At 42.4% G+C, this 19973-nt stretch overlaps 1 protein-coding gene across 1 annotated transcript in view; it reads left to right on the forward strand.

Annotated features, from left to right (window-relative positions):
* Positions 1-19973, forward strand: part of LOC131890483 (limbic system-associated membrane protein-like) — a gene marked incomplete at its 5' end in the record, with an annotated part of 52417 nt that overhangs the window by 22775 nt on the left and 9669 nt on the right. The window contains 7 exon segments of the mRNA XM_059239833.1: positions 1028-1186; positions 1812-1955; positions 2043-2111; positions 3161-3282; positions 6847-6997; positions 8223-8320; positions 16944-17118. Coding sequence (XP_059095816.1) covers positions 1028-1186; positions 1812-1955; positions 2043-2111; positions 3161-3282; positions 6847-6997; positions 8223-8320; positions 16944-17118 — 918 coding nt within the window.

Below are 19973 nucleotides of genomic sequence, written 5' to 3' on the forward strand. Positions count from 1 at the left end.
CCACATACAGTATGTCATGATTTGAAACCGCTGAACTTGCGATATCTTCATCGATTGGCTTTTTTCATGGAAAAGCTCAATGACATTTCACATTTGTCAAGGACAGTATCCCTCTCATGAAATGAAGAAACAAACACGTATCTCTCTGACTTTCGATCCCCTTGTGAAACATTAATCAACCTAAATTGCAGTAAACTCGTCGTTTTGGAAACAAGTGGAAAGTTGTTCCGGTCGTTGTTCTGGCCGAACGGCGAGGGCTTAATTGGATAAAAACGAGACCCATCCATTTCAAGCGTGTCAACTTGCAGTAATTGAACCGCGATACCCAGGGAAAGTGTTCTTTTCTTCCTTCCTTCCTCCTTTCTCTTTCGTTTCTTCTTGTGTTCCAAAAATTGGGGAGCACCTCGGGGTCCGAGGGCGACGACCCAGGAGGTGCTGTTCTCCATGTGGAGACAAGATGCACTGAGTTGTTCCGCGCGACGAAAATGATTGCGATGAGAATCGGGGAGAGACTTAGCTCTGATGCTTACCTGACGTAGTGGAACACTGAAGACTTGAAGTTGGAATTGAACGTCTCAACGTTCGTCGGCGTGTTCCCATCGCAGATTGGCAGTCTAATTTTATTCAAGGCCCCCTTTGAGTTAGTTGGAACGAGAGAGAGAAAAAGCAATTCTGCATTTCCAAGTAATTGTATCCATTCAGCAAAGACATTCTTCAATTGGAATTGGAACGAACCTTGTCAGCCGTCCTTGAATCACCCGGCGGATAGTGTGCCTTGTCGTTTCTCAGTTGGATCCTATCATAGTGGGGTCCAAACCCTGTCCATGAAATATTGAGTGCTCTCAGTGGGGAAAGTTTTACCGCCTACTTGAATGGACCACCCACCTTGATTACTTCACTTTCTCTCGCCGCCACCTCCCCATCTAAATAGCTTCAATTTATGGCACACACGACGAGCCCCCCCCCCCCAATAACTGCGGTAGGGATGACAAAAACTGAATGGAAAAACTGAAACTTGAATTTGCAGGTGAGAGTGAGAATCTTCCCCAAAAAGGCCAGTCTCGGGCAGGATATCCAGCCTTTCCTCCTGGCGATGCTCGACAGCCTTATTTCAGGACCCATGGGCAAACGTATCGCATCAAAGTGGGCGATCCAGTCACCATGACGTGCAAAGTGGAGAACCTAGGTAACGACTAACGAGATCATCATGTTCATTTGTAATTCCATTTTGGTCGACGTTTTGTACTTACAATACTATGCTTTACGACTAATGGAGAAAAGACCACAGCCTAAGCAATAATACAGCTTTAGACTAAATGGCTCTACCCCCGTATTTACCCTCTTTCATAACATGAAGAAGCTCGATATCGGGATTGCGAAAGCAAATGCATAAAATTGTGATGCAGGCTTTCATGTATATGTACCAACAGCCATTCCAACTCTGCAAATATCTATTGTGGCGTGTTTCTTGTCTGCTTTTGCGTCAACAAATCATGGTATCGCTCACTTTTTTCCACAATACATGTTTTATTCACGGAAAAATATGAATTTACAAAACTACTAATGCACTTGGAAAAGAAAACACAAATTGCATTCAAGTAAAGGACACTTTTTTTGGATTGGGATTATGGACCCTTCTTGGCGCACCTTTTTTCTGGTGCAGGCTGCAAATGCAAGGCATACATACAAAGTGGTTCCTTTAAGCTGCTCCCTCGTGGTTTGCCCTTGAGACAGCACCTCAAGAAAGCCTGGATTGGCATCCCAACATTTTTCTGCATTTGTTTCTATCCATGTACCGGGTTCGGTTCCAGGTTCATCGGTGATTGTATGGAAACAGACGGATCGGATCATTTCGGCCGGGGAACGTCTCATTCGAAAAGATCCACGAATGCGTTTGGTGAAGGAACCAAATGGTATCAGCTTGCATATCACCCATGTAACTCCGGATGACAGAGGTAAGAGACAGTTAGTGTTCGCTTGTGTGCATTGGCTCTCTTTTTATCGTCTTTCTTCTCACCTCTGACGAATGTCATTTGTTCCAGGCTCCTATATTTGTGAATTGGAGACATACGGGGAGCCCATCCATCAAACAAATGTTCTGGATGTCTTAGGTAAGCTTCAACTGGTCTGTATTGTTTGTTGTGTAATTCATATTTGGAACCAGAGGAGGAGAGCGCTTCAATGTCCCCAATCTTAAGGATGGGATCATCTCGCACGTGTTTCGGGATTCATGTGGAACCCTTAGTATGTTTGTAACTCCGTCAGTTGGTCCCCAAGGTTTCACAATTGGAGCTGGGTTCGAGCCTTTCTCTGTTTTTCAATCAATTTACCTTTTTCATGTGGTTCCCACAAGCAAAAACTCTACCGAGGGTTTTTCTTTCCTTCTCTCTCCACGAAACAAAATTGGAGGGAACCGTGGCAACACGCAATTAAGTCATGTTTGCTATTTTTGAATTGCCATTCTCTGGAGTTGGATTCATGTTGTTTGGAACCAAGGAAAGAAAGACGTAGTATTTGTCATGTTGAATCTCTTTGAATACCATGCAAGATTAAAGTTTCAATCAAATATCGGTTGTTTTGAAGCAAAGGATTCCTCCAAGTACGATCTGGGACAAAGGTAGGCGGCAAAACAAAGTAAAACAGTCTCTTTGAATTCGGTTCTAACTGAAGATCCAGTGTCAATATTGAGCCAATATTGGGACCAAAGGAAAAGGGAAGAAGCTATAGTTGGGTTCCCAGACAGGTAAATATCAACTTGGTCCCCAGATGAGAAATTATGAGGTCCTCATCTGGCCATCAATTCTCAGATTTTGAAAAATGATCCCCAACCTTGAGAGGAAAGAGCTTTCGATATGTCATTTTCGGACGCGAAAAAACCTCTCAGCGTTATAGGCTCGCTAAAAAAATGACTTCCTGAGGAGAGAAGCTGTAATTTGGAGCCATCAAGCCAGGATGTTCCACCTCTTCCTCTTCAATCTCATGAGAAAACTCATTCCAAAAAGCCACACAATCGTTTCCTCCGCCAGGAAATTTAGAGTCTCCGGCGAATCGATCACTTGAATTGAAGACACTCGATCTGATAGTCGAGCCTACAACGTAGTGCAAGGAAAAACAGAAAGAAAAAATGTGGAGGGCGCTGTATGTATTTGTCTTCTTTCAGTTCCACCGTCCATCACTATTCTGAACTCAGGAAATACGTTGAGTGTGAGAAAAGATTCCACCGTGTCGTTGGCTTGCAATGCATCAGGTTTCCCTCAACCCAGAATCATCTGGCAGCGTGAGGTAAGTTACTCATTTAGAAGATTAACTATCCCAAATGGGTTCTAAAACTTCAAAACTCAAAGCAAATAAGGTCTTCACAGACTATGGAACTTGTTTCAGGTCCCCGTTTGTGTGCAGTTTTTGTCGCTTTGATATTTTCACTCTGATTTTCCTCTATGACAAAGAAGGCAAAGGAAGATCGTTGATAGTTGCGAGATTCAAAGTCAAGACAAATATTGGCACAGGGAAGGCTTGATCCATTTAATAAGCTCCCCGGTCTTCAAAGGTTTTTGAATTGAATCTCTTGTTCTTGGTGTGAGCCTCATTTCTATAAGATCCAGCTTAGCTAAGGATTATCAAAGTTTGATCTCAAAGGCACAATTAAAACTTTTTGCTCAAACTCAAGTGAGCAGTGGGCAAGTGGTAGGCGGAAAATCTCTTTGGGAAGGTTCTTAAATTGTAATCCACTCTCAGCCATAAAATCAAACCGGGAGAAAAGAGATATTTTTGTCTGCCAAATGGCATAAAAAGGGCTTTAGAGGAATTAAGGACAAAGCACGCTGTACCCCAGAAACTCCGCAGTTTGAAGATACTGCCTGGACTTAACGTCCATCCCGACTAAAACTGAATGCTTTTTTATGTGGTCTCCATTTTAACCTCCCTTTTCTCTTCTGTTTTTACTCTCACATTGAATCAGGCGCTAATGTACCTGGCTAAAAATACAGTGTCTCCATTTTAAGTAGAATTACGTCAAAACCAATGAAGCTTAATTAACTAATCAAACAATATACTTGAGAGTTGATCCAATCACTCTTTTCTTTCGGCAAAACTGATTTTGTGTTTGAAACAGTACCAAATAACGCAAATAAGGAATTTGATGCCCCTCAAGAATGTTTTTGATACCCAAAAATCAATCACATTCCAAGGCCCACACAATTTGCCAATTTTGACAAATTCGTGGAACACGCCGCCCCCAAAAGTGTTGACTTTCGAATAAATCTGAGCAATGAGAAATCAATGAATGTATGTACTACGCGGCAACCATCATGCATAGAGACTCTAATTCTGGGGCCTTCTTCACTTTAACTTCAAAGGTAAACAACCTCATCCATCCTTGCCGCTCGCTCTCTCTCACTCTTTATATGAGGAGAAAAGTTCGTGGTCGCGAAGGCCCGTCGGAATTTTCAGGTGAAAAATCAGCAAACTTTTACCTCGTGGTGCAAAATTAATAAGAGGGCTTGTTTTCGGGGCACCTTTTGTTTAAGTTTAGACTCGAAGCCAGTTTACCCCAAAGGCACGAGTGGGCGAGAAACAAAGAAATACAACCCTCACCCGCTAAAACGAAATGAAGCTGTAATTTAATTTTCTGAATGGAATGGAACTGACGCGACCGCAACGAAAAAAAGTCCGACCCTTGCTCCATTCTTCGTGGTCGACTCAAAGGACTAATTTAGGGCCAATGCTCGTAGTTTCTCGAGCTTATATTTCAAACCCCATCAATCTTAAGAATTACCATGTCAATGAAGCAACAAGTGAAGGTCCAAAAAACATGGGGAATGCTCCACCACGTCCCACAAGCGAGACGAAAGAAAAGTTGTTCCACATGTCAGACCTTTACACAGAAATTATCCTTGTGGTTTGTGGTTTGTCAACAAAGAATGCCAAACAACAGCAATGAACGTTGTTGAATAATAGATCGTTTCGAATCCCCTAAGCTCTTCTTGTCCTACTCTCAAGGGACATGGATGGCATCCACGACAAAGGATTGGCCAGAACGCTGAGACCCTACTCACACAAGCGTGAACTTGGAGGAGGAAATTAATATTGTCTGTGTCCACCCTTTACGTTTCGTCCCACGAGTTAAAGTTATCTCAAGGTTATTGGTAAAGGTCTTCGATATTCCTTGCATAAGGACAGTTGGAAGCTCTCTTCGTCACCCCAAACGTTTCGCAATCGTCCCTTCGCTGTCTCAGTGAAGACGAGATAATTTCAATCATAAGTTTAAGGATTAAGGCCGTACGCTTTCGATGCATGATCCGCATCAGTCCCTGGTCCATATGTGTTTAAGCCGTACATCTTGTTCTGGGAAGAAGCCCTTAAAGCCGTTCGTCTCCATTGTGCAGAACTATCTTGTCTGCTTGGGAACGGTGTATGTTCGTATGCATAAGCCTTAGTGAAGAGTGAAATCTCCATGTTTGAAATCCGTTCCTCTTTGCCAAGGGTTTGGAACATGGCACACCCTCGTTACAAGAGTGGTGCTCAACACCATTTGTCTACCGTTCCTCGTCGGACATGAAAGTGGAACATTGGCGGCATTTTTGGCCAGGCGGAGGATTGGTGTACCTTTGGTTTGAGAGGCATTAATAATTCGTGTCAAGGTATTTACCATTTCGGATATTCATTCCGTGGACTTGGATTTATGGTGGAGAGCGAGTAAGTTACTCATGTGTGAACGGGACTGTAGTAGCTCATTGAATGCGCCAAATCTTTTGGAGATTATGGGACATGCCATTTTCCTCCTTTAATGATGTTCCACAGAGCTCCAAGGACCAGCTCGTGGTAACAGATGAACATTGTATACATTGAACTCAGGCTTCATTTTGCCGTCGGGATGTTAGAAGCACCAGACTTAATAGCATCGAACAATATGCCTTATGGGAAGTATGAAACTGGTTGGTGTACTCTTTGTACGGTACACGAACAAAGCCGTTATATTATATACCTATTCTCGTTGAAAACCTAGATGAAGAATCGTTGCTCTTGACGGCAAGTGCTTCTACTGGCCTTCGGCAGTTTAAGCCTGAATCAAGTTGTTTTTTTGGAAAGAATTAGCAAATGAAATGTTGTTATAAAAAATACAAAAAAGCGAAACCCTACGCCTCATATCTTGTTACATTTCCCGGATTGTGATTACTCGCTCAAAATGTGAAGCGGTGTTTTCCTTCCAAATTTTCGTCAACTCCATTGCCATTGAAAGTGACCAAGTCCCGAATGTCTCAAGTATTTCTTTGGAAACGACTGCGATCTACGCTTGTAATACAAGCTCGTCATAACAAAGCTGGAGTTCCCAGAAGTTCACATTTGGCATATGGCTAATTATGGACCACTTTTCAAACTACTACAATGTCGTACAAGAGTAAAGCTCCATTGGAAGTTGGACCAAGCACCAAGCTAGCACCCGTTCCATTGTTGTAGTATTGAGTGTGCCAGCTGGTTTTCCCCCTATGGCATAATTTTCTCCAGAAGGCCAGAAGATCCTGCTTGGGTTGGCCAGCCACCGAAATGATGACACACGCTGGATCATAAAATGACAAAAATGGGTCTTACGACATTTTTACGGCCTTTTCCCTCGAGTCTCAACTAGGGATGCTCAATACGCAATACACTGACTACTTCCATACAAACTGAAGTATGGGCGTGCATTTGATTTTGACACAGATACTGACCAATCTCAAAAAGACCAGGTTGAATAAACGACAGGCCTCGGCGGTTTTTTTTTCGGCCTTGACTCGTTCCAAAGATGGACGCTGAGTTGATGTCAGAGAGTCCAATTGTATGAATAATTTTCGCGTTTTCTCGTTCCAGTTCCAGATGCTACCCACTGGTGAGAAAGAGCGGGAGGGATCCTCTTTGGTTCTTCCAAATGTCACGCGTTTGGAGAGTGGAACCTACATTTGTCGGGCATCCAATGGGGTTGATCGTCCCGTTGAGGCCAAAATTGAGCTTCATGTTATATGTGAGTACCAAGGGAACATGACCCAACACCCAATTCATGGCCTTCGTCTGAGATCACTCGACTCAAGGCCACAGAAAAGGACACTAAGCCGCTCCCAAATAGAAAACTCCAAGGCTTGACAGAAGGAAAATGCACTTCATGAGGATTTAACATTGTTTTCGCGATTCTCATCTCATGAATTGTCTTCTTACCAATCAGTGTCGCATTGTAGGCACTCCTTGCTTTTTTCCGATTCAGAAAATTGATGAATTTATTAACTATGTCACTGTGTGACAATTCCACTAACGATCTTTCACTGTTCATCAAGCGTTTCTTCTTTCTTTCTCTAAGACCACTTTCAGTCTATGGTCATAAGTGTGTTCTATTTTTTTTATTTGCAAACAGCATGCCTCTCTCTCATCAGCCCATTAAATATCGACGGAGAAGTGGGCCAAATTCCATAATGACGGGGTTTTATGATGTTTGACCCCGATGTTTGACCCTAAAGACCTTGTCTTGATTTAGATATCACCCATCAAACAATAAAAGCCTATCATCAACTAACTATATAAGCCACAGCACAAAACACAAAGCAATGTCATTTGCCCCCTTATCAAAGACCAGAGCAATAACGGAGTCCACGGAAATCATGTTGCTGCCCTTTCTCGCCCTTCTCACCCTCATTCGCTCCCCTTGTAAACAAGGCTAAACGGGCCCTACGTCATGATTTTGGTTTTGGGATCAAGTCCTCAGAGCACTAATGTTGAAGCCGGTTTGTTTACATTCCATACATCAAAACCCATCTTTTGGCATTCAAGGACGTCATTTCGGTTGAAGAGGTAGAACGTTGAAATGTTCGGAATGAATGAGCATTGAGAAGCGCCTCTGTTTTTCTTTGTTTTGTGTTACCCTGATGTCCTTGTCAAAATGATCATGGAACAAATGAATGGAGCAAGCACCCATCTATGTTCCAAGCCATTAAGTCTGGGGTCTGGTAGAGCAGCTAATTATGAGAAATGCATCAAAAGTGGCTTTGTGTCATTATCTCAATCATGTTGGATTAATGAGACGGCCTTTGTTGGGTCTAAGGGCCTTCTTTCCTTTTTCAGTTCCACTTAATGGAACAGGGTTATGTTTACGCTCTCCTTACATCACTGTTTTGTCAAGTACTCAGACACGAGCCGACGCCCAAGCGTACTTATATTTTAGAACTAATGTGTTTGTGTATCCCATGATTTTGTTCCAGATGAGCCCGAGATCCAAATCGACAAAGCTTGGGTCCATGCCGATATTGGTGTGGAAGTTGAGATCTCTTGCATCGTTCACTCCAGACCTGATGCCGAGGTGAGTTTTACAAAGTTCCGAAATGTTCCACGTTCCTCGTAATGGAGATAGAGACCGCCTTGGAAATCCTTCAATTTGGCATTTTATGTGTCACCCCTTTTCGACTGGGTGGAACGTGCTCTATATGTGCTCTCTTTTGGATATTTATGGAGGGAACATCTTATTACTTCGTATGCACTGCAGAAGCCGCACACACACATTCCGGCTCTTGAATGTATGAAGAGGGTTTATAGTTCCAAATTGGATCGGGGACGAGGGGTGAAACCGAATAATTCGAGACCTCTTTCTCCCCATTGAAGAGCAATAAAAATCTATTTATATACCACCAATTGCAGACAAAGAGCATTTTAGTACCGTTTAATGGTGGGAAAATTGTCATCTAATACTCTCGAGGGAGTTTTTGTTTCCTTCCATCCCAAATGTACCTTAAACTTGACTGCAGAATGTATTCCAAATTTATGCATTGTTGGGTCTCTACTTGGATGGAAGTCATCAAGTGAATGATCCATGGAACAATCTTCAAGCTCAGTCGGGCAGCCCTTTGTTTGGTGGTCGGAAATCAGAAACTTGTTCTCCAACCGCTGGAACTTTGTGAGATGGAACAAAAACTTTTTTTGGCACTTTATGAGGTCATTCTCCCTCTAATGACACGTCAGTATATACTACACTAGGGTGTCCAGCTGTACAGTGTACATATCCTACATTGGTCGGTTGTGTTCGCATCCACCATTAGGACGACAATCCTGGGTCTTTTGGAAGGGCAGTGTGCCTCAAATATACTAGAATTACTATTTACTCACTCATTGGTGCTTGGCGGGAGGGGCTCCCTCCAAATTGTACTGAAGATCAACTCGGAACACCTCAAATAGCCTTCAATGGCCTTTGCCTTTTTGGTCATCCAACTGAGAAGAGCTGTATCACAGCCTCAATATGAGTACTACATCTGTGAGATTGGGAGCAGAGTTGCTCACACTTTGAGACTGATGGAATTACTTACAGAGTAATTTAGGTAATGAATGACATGAGTATCATTGGAAAGTTTCAGAGAACACTAAATAACTTGGAGATGAAGATGACTTGTCGATAAAAAAACAATCTAGATTTAGATTTGGATTGCTAGCTCTAACAAACAATATGTGATAGCTCTGCAAAAATTTGTCCCCAAAAATAACAACCTACGAATAATGGCAACATCACAGCTCAGAACTCTCTTTTGATAAAGACCAACTTTTGTATTGATTGCAAAGTTCTTCTATTTTTTTCGGTCCAATCATAAAAGCGACCCTTTTCTAATTGGATGAAATTAATCATCATTCCATTCCAACCACTTTTGCTTAACCCATGGTTTATCGGTCTAATGATTCTCTTTCATCGATGTAAGTCGAACCAGACAGCTCTGATTTAAATTAATTGCTCTATTAGCTTCCTAGATATGTGATTGAACCCATTGTCATCATTTATGAGACCCATTCGTCAAGATTTGATATAGTCTCCAAGCTTATTCTGTACCTGCCCTGACGGAGGAAAAACTGTCTCCCAAAAAAACAATATTTGAAAAGTTATGACGTCACCTGGCATTGGGCTTGTCAACACAAATCTAGTCAGTTTGGCCAAAAAGGGAACAAACAGGGACAAAAAGCCAGTTCTGTCCTTCTGACCCGTAAACAAGTGTGACTTGTTGGAAACTACAAGCTCTATGTACAGCAACACTGACTTTCCAATTGTTGTCTTTTAGACAATGTTCTTCGATGAACTGTGCCTGAACCACTTAGTGAGGGAGGCCGATTGAGTTGGCTCAAAACTTGTTTGAGAGAGGAAAAAAAGGTATCCGAAATCCCCCTCGTGTGCCGGTGTATGATCGGAGATTCTGCGGGAGGTTAAAAACTTTACCAATCTTGACAAAGGCGACCGAAACAAAAAATAAGAGTCCTAGAAAAACTTTTCCCTGCTCACTTTTGGTCTCTTGGAACCAGCGAATCAGAGCCCTGTTGAGATCAGGAAGAGCTTTTTGTGCCCTCCCTCTTCAAGAATGTAGCCCTTAATATATCTCTCTTCCAGTTCCAAAATCAAATTCCTCCCAATCTAAGTCATGAAGTGCGTAAAAACCCTCAACCCAAATTCCATTGGGAAGGCCATGAATTTGGAAGAAAAAAGAGTGAGCACTTTTGCGAACGGATTTTTTGGGCATGTGGGTTTGCACTTTCGGTGCAACAGTGAAGGCCTCAAGAGACATTTATGGCTTGTTTTGGAGATATTGGAAGACCTTGTAAATTTGCAAAACCATTTTGCTCGTGGGTAAACCAACCAACCAAGAATGGCAAGAGCGAAGGGGAATATGCCTCAATACCTCTAGGCACATTTTGTGTGTAATATCTATATCCTTTCGTGAACTTTCCTGGAAATGGTTTCTTTGAAATGTTGAAAGACTGGATGGGCATCCAAATCTTGCTCTGTCAAAGGAGAAGAAAAAAAGGCCATTCTATGATGCGATATGACGCAAACTGCTCATTCTTCCAGAATCTCCTCATCCAACAATCTAATCAATAGTTCTGTTGTCTAGTGTTTCAAACAACATTCCGCGCCCATAAAACGACGTTGGAACTCGAGAGACGTGTTTAAAGTTTTGGAGCGACAACTTTGATGACTGAATGAGTTTATTGCTGGGAATTGACGCAAATGCACGGACTCCTTGCTCAGAGTGAGCGTGTTCCATTTTTGGGAAATGCTTCGTTAGGAAATATTGAAGGGAAGTAATGCAGATTTCTTTTTATGCATAAATTGCCAAAATGTCACGAAATTTGAGGCAGTCTCCAAATGGAATGCATTATTTGATTTAGAATTATTCAAGAATTTATTATTTGCTATTATTCAAGATGATTGAACTTGCAATTGTAGTATTACAGTAAATCAGCTTTATGATATTATACCCTCATATGAAAAGATAAACCACTTGAAAAATTGCAAAATACACTCAAACTATCCATCAACAATTCATCAGAATCGTTAAGTTCCTTTGGTTATGCGAAACTAACTCATTTGCAGTAATAATTAGTCCATGGTCGACTTGGATTCAGGTAGTATCGCGTCCATGTAATGGAGTAGTCCAATTGAAATAACTTTTCCCATTCAACGTCTGCCAAACCTTGTCAGAGATGAAGATAGCGGAGAGAGCATTTGCAAATCTGGATGGCTAAGTTTTGATGGCTCCCATATCTAAACAAACAAACAAACTCATTCATTTGTGTCTCTAGCATTTTTACAGCTGAACTTTAAAAGGCATTCATTCATTCGCAAACCAAACGCCAAAGATGGACCCATCAAAATTTATCGCCCATGAATAACAGAAGCTCCAGAAACGAATACTCCATCCATCAGTACTTCGTGATCCATTCTTTCAATAGCTAAACTACAGACAGACAGATAGATAGACCGGCAGCCTTTGAGTCAGACTGAAGGATAGTGAGACTGAAGGCTAGTAAGGCCTCAACTTTCGAGGATTCTCGTTCTTGTCGCTCGTATAATACACACACACCCAGCATTCTGTCAGCTGCCTTATGTAAATTTTGAGGTTTATAATTCCTTCGAGACCTTGAAGATGGGACCGAAATGGTTGAGCGAGCCAGGCTCAGATGATGAAGTGAGCAAAAACCAAGATCAACCTACAGAAAAATGGCACCCAAGGGCGGGACGCGGGACAGAGAGTGGAACCAGAGGAGCGCATCAATGAGGCTCTCTCTTTCTTTTTTCTCTCTCTCACTCACTCAGTTCAGCATTCGGTGCTCAAGCTGAGGATATGATGAGAACGATGAAGGAAAAGCATCAGATTTTGTCATCTCGTTCCCTCATTTCTCTGTCTGTCTGTCTCCTGTGAGTTTGTGTTTGTGTGGATAGAGCCAGTAAAAACGAGAAGGGGGCCCTTCAGAGCAATTCAACCCGTTCCAGCCGTCGGTACAAATATGTTCCATTATGGAATCCATTAGAGAAAACTGAAAGTTTTTTTTCCAGAGGTCCTGGGTTGTCTGGGGACGGGTTTAATTCCGAGAGAATGTTATGAAACGACATGATTAAGCGGAAAGCATTTGCATTGGGAATGAGGAAACCCAATTAAGTTGACGATTATTGTTCGGCACCAACTGCTGGAGCAAACTCGAAAACCTCATTTCTACGAGCTCCAAATCTCACGTGACCTTCACTCACTATTCGAATGACCAAGTTCAAGGGAACCATTTTCGAGACGACGCAATTTGGTGACTGAACGCATCTGGTTAAGGAAAGGAGGTTTTAAAACGAAGCTTCTTTTATATTGTGCTCGACCTTGGTCTGGCGGGAAAGAAAGCTTTGAATGCATTAGACATGGCAGCTGGCTCACATACACACATATCAAATTCTTGCATTTACGAGCCCGCATAAAATCTCCCATTTTCAACGGCAGAAGAAATCTTAGAATTTAAGACTTCGGCCCCCACCCAAGGATAGCAGAGCTGAGGAAAGAGGCCTCTCAATGGAGATCGAGCCATGGTGAGCTTGGCAGGAATATAAAACTGGACCAGATAAGGCCCGGTTTTTTTCCACCAATGCCTTGGTTGGTCAAACATATAGCCACGTTCTTCCTCGTCTTGGGTCCAATGTTCCATATTCCTGGCTCCATTGTTTGGATTGGTTAGCCATCGCGGATGCAATGATAGAATCAATTTCTTTGTACCATCATGCTTGATTGTTATTGGAAATCACCGAAGAGACACTCCCCTTGACAATGACATAAAATCAAAGGACCCCTGAAGGTGTTTGGAACAGAGTACTCATCCTCGATCTCAGGTTATTTCTGTTCCCATTCAGTATTTGGAACAGACACAACTTTGCCAGCGAGACTTGACAGTGAGAAGTGAGTTCAAATATGGTCGATGTGTGATCAGAGTTGATCAAACATGTTCCTAGTTCTAGGGCAGGTCCCTAGGGAGGGTTCATGATCTGTTCTGTTTCCTTGGAAAAAATGCCCAAGAACATCGCCTGTTGGATTTTGATGGGTGGATTTCTATTGGCTAGGTCCTGGGGAAAAGGGACTTGTCGGCGTGATCTGGCAGTCAAAGGAGTTGATTTGAGTCCCAATGGCTTTAGGTCTCAAGGGTCCTTCAAATTGGAACTCGACGAGACGCAAATTGATTGTCAGGAAAATCACCTTCGAACTTCAGAACGATCTAGTTCATCTTGTAAGACTTATCGTCATCACTAAGTATCCCCAATCTATTATCCCTTCATTTGCCATCTTCATTTGTTCCATCTTTCATTGTCTGCCAACCTCTTTCAGGGGTGTCTTCGCAAGCAATGGCAGGGTTAATGACCCTTTATTGCTAGTCCTTTATGTGTCTTGTACTGTATCAGACTACACAATACTCAATATGGCAGACGCAACGCATACCATGTTCCATCTAGTCGGAAAGCCTACCGTACTACATACAGCCAGATCCAAGCGAGGAACAATCCTTTGTATGTGTGGGAGTCGACTGTCTTTTCATTCACGCACTGACTGACATCATCTTTGCCGATTGTCGTTCATAGAAACGGCTGCCAAACTTGTTGGCAATGCATTGCAAAAACATCTTGGAGAGGGAGACCCGGGAGAGTGTTCCTCATTTTTACACTGGCCGATCCAACCAACATTTCTTCTGTCGATTTTTACCTATCCACCCTCGACAAACAAGGCTTTAGCCTAATGTTAAGCCCCTTGTTACGTGCGTTCATGCTCCCAAAGGTAACCTTTTTATCGTAAAGTTTCTGACTTGGAGTCCCTAACTTCTCTGGACATTCGGGCAGTGTTCCTCAATGAAAGTGAGCCTTCTTTCTCTCTATGCTATTGGGGTATGTAGTTGGCTCCACTAGTTCCATTGAGGAGGAATGCACTGGAGATGACGGACAGACATCCATCCAATGTCTTTTGTTCCCATTTTTTTGATCGACACTCATTCTTCTTTCGTTGAAACATGCATAACGCAAACTGATAGCTCTGTGGGTTTCTAACTAGGGGGCTTTTGGTGGAAGAGTTATTACATAGGGGCTCAAGTTCCAAGGACTCCCTTGAAGCCCAATGGTGACTCCAATTTGCTGACTCGTCACTCTTTGCTCGTCCCATTGACATAAAATTGGGAATTGATTCTAAATTGTCACTTGTTCTCGGTCTGGAGGATTCCTCTCAAATCATATAAGGAAAAGGGGCCCTAGGGGAACCATATACCACGAGTTTCACAGATGTAAAAGGATTGCTCTTTTGTACATTGGTAAAAGATGCCCCAATGAGATTGACTTTTTAAACCCACCAGCAATGGTGCCAAGCACAGTGGGAGTCTTTGGGAGTTGATATCATTGACTTGGACAATCCTCCTGACCCCATTCGACTGAACGAGTGTGTTATCGAGTCTGCTAGCCGATTGGGATCACGCTTTTCAAGGGCTCTATACATCAAGACCAAAGCTCACAATGTGCCAAAAATGTCGTTAAAAGGCAAAAAGTGTCATGAGAGCCCTGTTATGGCTAGCTAGCTCGGTTTGTTCCCTTCATTTGCCATGGTTTCTCTCAACTCGTTTGTAAGTGAAAATGAACAGTTCAAGTGTCACCGGAAAGTTAGACTCCTCTGAGAGAATGTAATGAGGCTAATGGATCACCTGGTCGGAGTGGACCTCTCAGGAAACGCGTTGTCAGCGGAAAGTCGTTGATATGTGGGAGGTCCCGAGGGTTCTCATGCGTATGTCCCAATGGTGATGACCTTTCCTGTCTTGGTCCATACATATTGTATAGTTATGAAACAAGCCAAGGGGCCTATAATACAAAAGAACCCAACTTGTTTGGGCTTGTTTCACGGATAGAAAGCGTAAGCGCGATTCTTTTGATTAGATGGCTCTAATTCTTGAGTGGAACGCACCACATGGAACAGCATGATGAGGATAGAGATGGCCAGCTCGGCTTCCTGTTTGTTGCAATGTGTCATCTCAAGTCTGAAAAGAAACTGTCAACGAACCAGCCTGGTCTAATCCCCTCTAAGTAGTCCTGGTTTTCCCCAGATCTTGCCTACACTTGTAAATTACACAAGTCCCATTGCGAAATAAGAGTAACAATCAACGACCCAAGTTTGTAATGTCTTGAACAATATGGCCACAGATTCGTACCATCTAAATTATTCATCGCCTCAGTTCACAATAACGATATTTAGTCTCGAAACCTCCGAACTCTTCTTGGGTACATATAAATCGATAATTCGGATATCTACACTTGTATTGTAAATAAGCGTAGCTTGAATGAGAGGCTAAACCTTGGCGTTGATACGTGTAGGAATGGAAATGATGTACGTTGGGACATTCTAGGAATGTGTCTTTCTTTCAAACTGCATTCTTCCCCCAAAAGCTCCCAAGTTGCACACAGGTCGATCCCAATTCGCATTAACACTGAAGCTTTGCAACTTGGAACCTCCCTAAAAAATCCGTTGCGGAACTGGAGGCGAGTGGATTTGACATTCATGAATTTTTACGACACCCTATCAGCAGTATCGATACCCGATTGAGCATCCAATTTCTTGGGCGGCTTGGTCAATTTGGCCATCCACGAGCCAACCAGAGACACATGGACCATGAAAGAAAAGGAATCCCCATTATGGTGCCAGCCAGGCTCTCTGTGGATTATGGAACCACTCAATACACCAGACTGGTCGGCACAAAAACCAAACGCCGTCGAACACAAACATTCGGAGACACTGACCAAAATGCCACCCATTATACAGTGTTGCCCCTTCTCCAATTTTCTTTGGACCAAAAATCAACAAAACCGTCCCATTTCTAGGTTGCGAGATGTGCCTGGTTTTATGGGCCATTCCAGTCTTCTTGCTTCGTTTTTGTTTCGAAGCAGAATCACATTAGGGATTATGCGACCTCGTGTCCAGCCGAAGGATAAGTGAGGAAAGATTCCATTGCGGGCGTTTGGAGAATAACTCTGGCACTCCATAGACGCGAACTTTCAGAGAGCCATTTCCAAAAGTTTTCAACTGAGCCCAAGAGCTATCCAAATGCGTGAGGGACCTCCTCCTCAAGTACAGTGAGAGCTCAGAAGTACTGTAGTCATTCTACTCTATGGACCTAGTTACTAGTCTTCCTGCTTCATCCGCATATACATACAACTACAATAGTAGAGCATCCCAGCGTTGCTCTCTTCTTCCCTCCAAATCCTAACTTTCAAATTCCGATGAAAATGTTCTCGACTTATCCCCTCTTTCTCGAGCCTCTTTCTCGAGCAGTCCGAGTTCAAAGCCGCCGCCAACACCATCCAGGGTGAACTAGAGAACTAGAGATTGCCGAAATCTGGAAAACGTACTGTACCCGACCACTCAGACAGAGTCACCAAATTGTGCTCTCATTCAGGATGGACCCGAGCACTTGGAAATGGCCAGCCAATTCGAGAAAAGCTTAAACGAGAGAAGGGTTGGGTCCAAGTGGTGAATAAATATAAGTTCCACCAAAAGAAAGGGATGGAGGAAGATCCAATAGGGTGACGAAGAGAAGAGATGGAAGGGGAGGGAGGGGTTAGGGTGCCAGCATATTGTGCTTCAAAATTCATAATGGACCCGTTTGCTTTGCCTTTCCAGGTCAAGTGGTATTTGGCCACGATGCTCCTGGATCCCAACGAGAATCGATTGATGGAGAAATTCGGCATCCGACACTCCCTCGTCATTCATAAGGCCAGGAAATCCGATTTTGGCAACTACTCTTGCAGTGCCGAGAACAAACTCGGCCGCTCACGGGCTTTCATTGAGGTGTCGGGTAAGTTCAAAAGGTCGACAGAGTTTCGGGTGGATGGATGGATGGTATTTCGTTGCTTTGTTCTACTACTTTTGTCACATGTGTCCTTATGTCATTGCAAAAAAGGCCTATTTGTTTCTTTCGTACGGTATATGGGAATCTTGTGGCCAAGAAATTCCTGAGTGCGCTTAAGCTATTTTCGCTCTACTGGGAAGTTGTTGGGAAAGTTTGACAGACAGAGAAGCTTCGAAAGTTTTTTTTCGCTGTGAAATCAGGATGAGATGGTGATTATGCTTCATGAACACTCACCAATGATACCCAATCTTTGATGATGTTTACTATATTTCCTCCGTAACTTTTTTCCATCTTTCACCAGGTACAGCTACAATTTCCCTCACATAAATTTTTGATTGATGTTTTAATACAAAAAGGTCTCCTGGACTTCGTGAGTTTTAATTCTTTACTATAATAGGGAGAAAAATAACAAATTCTTAACTTGACAAGATCATGGTTGCATGCAATAAGTCTGAATAAGTCAAATGCAATTCATAAGACCATCTAAATCATAGTGCGTTTTTCTTGGTTGAAGGCACCTAAAAACGCTGCTGGCTGTTTCCTCCAGAATTGCAACTGGACCTTTTAATCTAAAGCATTTGAGCTGAAGGAAATTTCTTTTTTCTTACCATGACTTCGACTTTCTAATTCAACTTGTTTTATTACTTCGTGAAATAAGGCAACAGTTGAAAGATGACACAGCAGTTTGGCCAAAAAATCTCATAACACACGACGAGAAACCATTTGCGTGCTAAAAGTGCAAAAAAGTGTAAATTATCCTTGAGTTGCAAGGGAAAGTGCAGCAGGTATGACGTACTAAAACAAGAAAAAGGTGCTGCCTGGTTTGTGTCTTGATGCCATTTGAGGGAAGGTGCATTGTGTCTTAGAGTCGTTTTCTTACTTTTATGAGACCTGGTCGGGTTGCTGGATTGCGGATGATGGACGAGGTGGAACCATTCCTCACCTACTGTCCCCATAAACATACCACACAAAGAGAGTGTTTCCATTGGAAATGAAGATTTATTTCCGCTAGGAATCATCTAACAGAGGTCAAGGGTGAAATCCAGGGGAACGAGGGATAACGTATAAAAGCAAAATGGTTCATCTAACAAGTTTTAATCAAATTGAACTTATTCTAAATTCTGGGTAAAATGCTAACCGAAACGGGTTATGTTTTCAAGTTTGAGTTTAGAGTGTTGAAGTTTATTTCATTCTATCCAGATTTTCCAAACTTCTTTTTTTGACCAGATAGGAGTTTGGATTTTATTGAACTGAAATGGATTCAATAAATGTTTTTTGTGGATTCATTAACCATTCCTGGGAATAATATCCCTGTAATTTTTCTATTTACTAGAAAATTGAATCTGTTTCCTTTTCGAGCCAAGAACCTTTTTTTAGCCGATTGCCCAATTTTAAAAGCCAACGCAAAAAACTTCGGATATAAAGGTAAAAGTCACATGTCGGTTATTTTAAGACATAGAACAAGAGATCAAAATTTGGCTGATAAAAATACAAAGAAAATCATGAAAAACACTTTCCAAATGAAAAAGCGAAGTGTGCAAAATTGAGCATTTGGTTCCATTAAATTTTTTAATGAACACCGTCTCATCCATTTAAATGTGCTAAAAGTCATTAACATATAGAGTAATTGAGCGAAAAAAACATTTTCAAAGCATATTAGTGTGCCTGTATTGTTCATTGTTAAAAGGCTAGTTGCTTCAGCGGATTAGTTAAACACCTGCTTGCATACTCGTTTCCCTTGTTTCGATCCCCGTCTAGCCTAGTCCATGCTTCTTTGTCGTATTTAAATGCCACCTTAATTGGGTAGACCTGCGGTCATTCCCAAGCAAGGGTGAGTAAGGAATTAATGATGGCTGTGATAAGAAGGAGGCATATTCCTACATCGGAGAAGAGATGCCATTTGACACCTTTAATAACAAACAAGCAATCCATGTTAAAATGTGTACATTTTTTTGTAAATAATAACAATGCAGGTGAACCATTCCTTTTTAATATTTCAAAAAGTGCATTTCTTTCCCATCTTGAAATATCCACACCACTTTGTAGCATGTAATTGAAAACACTTGGATGATAAATGAAATATCCTTGTCAGCTTGAGTCTTCAAAAAGCCTCCTTTTCCGTATCAACAGATCTAAGTGGGATTATTTCAAGTACATGATCTCCTTGTTTTCCCCCTCCGAATAACAAGACATTTGTAGACAGTTAATGCGTAAAAGGCCTATTGTTAGTGACAACACGTGGCATCACTGTTTGTGAAAGGCGAACCGACAACAAAGGCGTCCTTTCCAAAGCCGCCTACCCTCTCACCAACGATTTGAATCCGTTGCCCTTGGGGTTGCTCCACAAATTGAGAGCCACATTTGGCACTCACACCTACCCAATGTTAGCATTTGGAAAGTGTTGCAGACCTAAGGCCACATTTTCCACCATCATTTAGCTGGACGAGATCTCCTGGTATGGAAATACGCTCCCCTGGAGCTGAATTATACACTTAGAGTTGGGTGACTTATCGTGGCACCTGGTAGGTTCACGATGGACCGACCGGTTTGGTGAAGGGCCCTTGAGACCAGACTGCATCACACTTCTCCCACGAAATGGCTTTGCCAATCCAATATTTTCTTTCAAATTGTTTGTCTACGGTTAGTAGAAGAGTGGAGGTGGCTACACTTTCGATGGTTGAGTAAGAAACGGGCAATACGCAGTGAAGTGCTCACTTGATTTCTTTCCTCTTGAGCGCTAGATGTTCTTTCTCTGGATTTCATTTCTTATGGTCGAACAAGCGTGTGAAACGCGAGGCTTG

This window comes from Tigriopus californicus, chromosome 11 (genome assembly GCF_007210705.1).
Source record: "Tigriopus californicus strain San Diego chromosome 11, Tcal_SD_v2.1, whole genome shotgun sequence".
Taxonomy (NCBI): domain Eukaryota; kingdom Metazoa; phylum Arthropoda; class Copepoda; order Harpacticoida; family Harpacticidae; genus Tigriopus; species Tigriopus californicus.